The 5,447-nt window shown below is 35.3% G+C and overlaps 2 protein-coding genes across 2 annotated transcripts; both read right to left on the reverse strand.

Annotated features, from left to right (window-relative positions):
• Positions 1 to 243: 243 nt before the first annotated feature.
• Positions 244 to 3,242, reverse strand: LOC141704335 (uncharacterized). Its single transcript, XM_074507579.1, has 4 exons — positions 2,737 to 3,242; positions 1,295 to 1,379; positions 900 to 941; positions 244 to 613 (listed from the first exon to the last, which is right to left on the reverse strand). The coding sequence occupies exons 1-4, from the start codon at positions 3,169 to 3,171 to the stop codon at positions 549 to 551; spliced, it is 627 nt and encodes a 208-aa protein (XP_074363680.1). The 5' UTR covers positions 3,172 to 3,242; the 3' UTR covers positions 244 to 548.
• Positions 3,243 to 4,113: 871 nt separating this feature from the next.
• On the reverse strand, positions 4,114 to 5,198 carry LOC141704338 (uncharacterized). Its single transcript, XM_074507582.1, has 4 exons — positions 4,888 to 5,198; positions 4,728 to 4,779; positions 4,266 to 4,439; positions 4,114 to 4,170 (listed from the first exon to the last, which is right to left on the reverse strand). The coding sequence occupies exons 1-4, from the start codon at positions 5,196 to 5,198 to the stop codon at positions 4,114 to 4,116; spliced, it is 594 nt and encodes a 197-aa protein (XP_074363683.1).
• Between the last annotated feature and the right edge of the window lie 249 nt (positions 5,199 to 5,447).

Consider the following 5,447-nt stretch of genomic DNA (forward strand, 5'->3'; position numbering starts at 1 on the left):
GGCTAAAGAGAAAAACAGCTTCCGCAGACAACTTCAAATCAGAATTCTCATTCTTAACAATCCGAATGTGTTACACGATTCAACGGAACACATATATGTTACACATATAAATGCACCATTCTCATTCTCATCCACAGCCTCCCCTTTCTTTACCTTAATCTTCTTCATTTTTTTTTACCTCAATCTCATCTTTTTAGGCCCCTCTAGTCTTAGGTATGCCTTGCACATGTAGAATTCACGTGCTTAAAATTTTTAATTTGTATACGATATTTTTATTTCTAATGCGGAAAACAGTCTTCAAGGTTTTGTAAATAAAAAAAACATGTATTTCTAGCTAAAATCTATTAAGTAAATCTTTTTAATGAATAACAAAAGAATTGGCTATACTATAGAACAGAAGGAAAACTATAGCTAGCAACTCAGGCTCCTAAATGCAGGTAAAACATTGGGTTCAGGGGAGACAGTTTTCTGCTTGACAATCACAAAGTAAAGAGAGCTGCAACTTCATCTAAAGCTTCCAGCATCTTGTCATTCAGGTTCCAGCCCAGTTAGGTCTCAACTGATGGACTCTCCTTCAAGGCATCGGCAACCTTCACTTTGGCAGGGACAAAATCTATGCATATAAACAAGCAAATGGTGAGAAATTATTACTGAAATCTTCAATCAGTGTGTACTGTATGTGCATTGGTTGTGTGAGTGGGTGTTGGTGTGTGTGTGCAGTGTTTTGTGAGGGTACATGCAGTGTGTGCTGTGTGGCAGTGGGTGGGAGCATGCAGTGTGCATTTGTCCGTGTGTGTGAAATTATATATGGGAAAGAACGAAAAAATTATTAGCAACTAGTTAAAGAAACAGGGAGAAAGAAAATTGACCAAATCCCAAAATTTAGAGGAAGAAGGTACCTGAAAGAAAGTCAAATCTCTTGTTTCCAGGAATTACTGAGGCTGCAACAAATCGAAAGACACATTTTAGATAACCATTCAAATGGAAAGATAAAGAATATACCATGGCAATTTATGATGCCCTGCCATTTATGATCAATCTAACTATACACACACGTGAGGAGACATAATCAAAATTTACTTCTAGATCGACAAAATTTGATAAACCGCAGTAATCTGTGTCCAGTTAATATCCTTTTTGTTTGAAGAAATTATTCTGGATAAGAGTAACAATGTGAGGAAGGTTTTACACCCCTAACATAATGCAATCGAGGAAACATTTCTTAATCTTGCAGCTACATTCAATGCAAACAAATATTTTCCACTAACATCTTAGGTAAGAAAAGAGATATTACATAGGTGCTGATATTCAATCTTTCTCTTTCCGTCCTTTGAAGCATAAGCATAAGCCTCCTTTGAGAATAGTTCGAGAAATTTCTCCTACAATAAACAAGAATATCTTAGATATCATATAAAAATATATATGGGTGAAACACGGACCATCCAGTAAATCCTACCAAAAAGAAATCAAATCTGTTACTATAAGCTCCCGCGAGCTCACAATTGAATACACAACTCACAACTGAATACACAAAAACCTTAATTAATTTAATAGACTGAACATGTAATAATTGAAACTAAAAAGTAAGTACCGCGTCCAGGGAGTAACACCTTAAACAGAGATGCAATACAAAGAAAGATTTAAAGTTATGTACTTGGTTGTCAGTGTTTTAAAAGCGTGCTTAAAGGACAACTTAAGTGCCTGCTTTGGGCTTAGCTTTATAAAACCGGAGTGCATTATAGAAAGCACGGCTAAAAGCTGGGCAGAAAGAGAAGTGCAAAAAAAAACCCAAGAAAGTTGTGATTATTTACAAATAAGATTTTTGACAAGATTCAAACAGAATCTTCAAACCTTGGGCCTTATTTTGCAGTTTATTGGGCTTTTCTTTTATTGCTTGTGCTTCTGGAGAACAACAATACAGATCAAGGTCACAATAAAGAGTAAACAATGCAAACAAAATAAATGAATCATCAGGATACTCTGTTGCTGATTGACGAGATTGAGAATGAGGATTGACGAGATTGAGAATGAGGATGTTTAGCAAGGATATGAGGAAAAAGAGGAAATTTAACATGTGGAGTATAGGCATCTCAATACAAACTATTAGGAAGATTCAGATATTTTTCATAATTTTGACAACGAAAAAGATGTTGATGCACTGACATAGTTCTATTAGCTTCTTAATATCCTTAATTGTTATGAAACTATAGTTACTAATTAGCATGTCAAGTGTTTACATATATTCACATATATAAATATATACACTTTTAATCTATATAGTGCGCCATTTTTTATAAATAAATATGACTACATCATTTAAACCCTAGAAACTAATTACAGCCTTATATTTCATGTCACTCAAAAACGCTAAATGGTATCTAACTAATATACAATTAAATGTGTCTTGATTTCACCAATACACAAATTAGATATCCTATACAAGTATACTACAATGCAAGAACGAAAGACAAGAACTAATCAGAACTTTTAATTACACAACCAACGGCACGCTCCATCTGCTATATACAATCAAACATATCATGATTTCATCAGTACACAAATTTGCCACATAACCTACATCACACCTCATAAAAATCGGGGAAACACATTCGAATAAACACATAACAAGATTATCATCACATACAAACAATTTAACCAATCATCAACCACAATTGCTATAAAAAAACCACAACTGCATAATGAAATCAAAAAAAAATTGAGAAAAAAGCACCATACCGAAGCTTTATTAAACAGAAAAGCAGCCTCAGCAGACAACTTAACATCAGAATTCTCGCTCTTAACAATCCGGGTAACACGATTCATTGGAAACACGTAATCGGCACCATTCTCATCCCCCTCCTCTTTCCTCACCTTCCTTTTCTTCTCTTTTTTCACCTCAACCTCATCCTTTTCACCAGATCTGTTCACCGGACTCTCAATTCTCACGTTCGCATCCGCCTTCTTCACTTTCTTCTTCAAATCATCGAGTTTTCGAGTCGAATCTTCGGGTTTTTTGTTTGGTTTGGGCTTTTTGTTGGAACCGGCAGTCTCAATTTTCTTCTTCTTTGTAACCAAAGAGCTTAAAAGCTCATCGCCTGATAGGTCAGCTATTGTTTCAACATCTTCTGCAGGCTTTGGCTTGGAAATAGAATCTAGGGTTTTAGTCGCCATTTCTCAACCTGATATTCAACGGTAGTGTGTGTTATTCTGAATGTTTTTGTATTTGTGCGGGACTTTGAGACTTTGAGTCGGTTTATATAGTTGCTCAAGGCCCAGGTCGAGAACAATTTTGGAGCATTATGGGCCAACTATTTCTAATGATTTTAGTGATCTTCAATTCTTACTTGGATTATAGCCCATGCGGTCCACCATAATTTATAATCACTCGTTTACCAAATATTTCACTTTTTTAAATTTAAACTAAAAGTGTGAACTAAAATAATCCATGGAAATTCACACCTTACATGTTTCAATTATAACCAAATTAAATCAAATCAAACATACTCGTACTCAGTATAATCCGTTTAGAACGGGGTCTGAGTCGGATAAGATGTACGCAAAATTTGTCCTTATTCTGAAAAATAGGAAGGTTGTTTCAATGAAGATCCCCGACTTAGTGCAAGACAAGATAAATGTGTATATATATGTGATACCTGAGTCCATGACATTATTCACATTAGACTTATTTGTGAACAATCCACATCTGTGTTTGTCGAAATCTGAATTTATGTACTTCCGGCTTACATATACCAATATATAAAGAAAATCATATAATAATATAGATGCACATGAAACTTTATAAACGAACCAGTTGTAAACCACAACACCCAGCCTCAACTACTTTAATGCGCTATCTCCAATCAACCCAATCTAATATCATATAATCGTGAGATTTAAAGCCGCCATATCCAAACTCAATTAATATTGTCAATTCCTACTCGATCTACCTAATTTTTTCTTTCCCCCGATCAAAATATTTTTAACCCGTCTAATTGAGGCCGAAGTACATCTGCACCTGACATGCAAAACTCTTCTAAAAGTATTAATCGATATATAATATTCACTGTACAACCACAAAACCAGCACAACATGCATGTTTTCGTTGTTTCCAACCTATGTTCTTCGGCTTTCATCAATTGACAACGCTCGGAACCATACAACAATGTCGGCCTAACAACCAATCTATAAAATTTACCCTTCAACTTCAAAGATATGCTTTTATCTTATAAAACACTAGTAGCAGCCCTCCATTTAACCTAACATGCCTTAATACGATGCGTAACATCAGCAAGAGTATCACCATTGCTCTTTATGATAGAGCTGAGATACTTGAAATTATCAGTTTGTGGAACACGGTCATTGGCAATACAAAAGGCTACATCCTCTTCTTCATTCTCCTCGCTAAAATTAGCCCAAATATACCCAGTTTTAGAACGGCTCTGATGAAATCCCATAGCCTCAAATGATGTACACTACCGTTCTAAGCTTGTATTAACTGCGGCTCTAGATTCAGCGATTAACACAATATCATTAGCAAATAGCATACACCAAGGCATAAGAGCTTGGATTGCACGAGAAATCATATCCAAAACAACAATGAAAAGCAAGAGAATTAATACCGACCCTGATGAAGGCCAACCTAAACTAAAAAATACTGAGTAACTTCTAATGGCATCCGAACACATGTCCTTACAACTAAATATATATCTTGTATAATACCTATATACCGGAAGAACCTCTCGAGCCTCTACACATCTCCAAATTACTGCACGTGATAAACTATCATAAACATTTTCAAGATCTATAAACACAATATTAAGAACCTTATGACTCTCTTAATATTTCTCCAAAAGACACCGAACAAGATAAATCGCCTCAACCGTTGACCTTCCAGGCATAAAACAAAGCTGAGTGGCTGAAATATCAACGATTATCCAAAGCCTATAGTCAATAACTTGTTTCCAAAGTTTCATTATATGACAAATCAACTTAATACCACGATAGTTTCTACAACTTTGAACATCACCTTTATTATTACAAATAGATACAACAACACTCAACCGCCACTCACTAGGCATCTTGGCTATCCGACGTATAACATTAAAGAGATTCATCAACCAACTTACACCATTTTCTGTCAGATATTTCCAAACCTTAATCGAAATCTTATAAAAGCCTACCGGCTTACCCTTACCCATCAGACACAAGACTATGCGCACTTCTTCCACGGTAATATCCTAACTGAGACCAACATCCACCGCAAAAAAATTATGTCACCTTGTTCAAAGACAAAGTCTTAGTCTAGTTGCGTTAAATAAATATATAAAAATACACGATCCACATCGCTTTAATATCATCACCCTGTAACAAAACTCTCATCCTTAATATATTGAACTGAATTAATATCTTTTCTTCTCCTAATACGTGCCTTCGCAAGTTTAAAATTT

This window comes from Apium graveolens, unplaced genomic scaffold (assembly GCF_009905375.1).
Source record: "Apium graveolens cultivar Ventura unplaced genomic scaffold, ASM990537v1 ctg7730, whole genome shotgun sequence".
NCBI classification, from domain to species: Eukaryota; Viridiplantae; Streptophyta; class Magnoliopsida; order Apiales; family Apiaceae; genus Apium; species Apium graveolens.

Excerpts from the sequence above, each read along its gene's own strand:
- LOC141704335 (XM_074507579.1), bottom strand. The coding sequence starts at position 3,171 with ATGGCGACTAAAACCCTAGATTCTATTTCCAAGCCAAAGCCTGCAGAA. Across the intron at positions 1,380-2,736 it reads TTCTGTTTAATAAAGCTTCG|GAGAAATTTCTCGAACTATT; the intron begins GTATGGTGCTTT and ends TGTTTATTGTAG. Across the intron at positions 614-899 it reads GAGATTTGACTTTCTTTCAG|ATTTTGTCCCTGCCAAAGTG; the intron begins GTACCTTCTTCC and ends TTATATGCATAG.
- LOC141704338 (XM_074507582.1), bottom strand. The coding sequence starts at position 5,198 with ATGGGTAAGGGTAAGCCGGTAGGCTTTTATAAGATTTCGATTAAGGTT. Across the intron at positions 4,440-4,727 it reads AGGCTCGAGAGGTTCTTCCG|AGCCGTTCTAAAACTGGGTA; the intron begins GTATATAGGTAT and ends GGATTTCATCAG. Across the intron at positions 4,171-4,265 it reads ATGTTACGCATCGTATTAAG|GCCGACATTGTTGTATGGTT; the intron begins GCATGTTAGGTT and ends ATTGGTTGTTAG.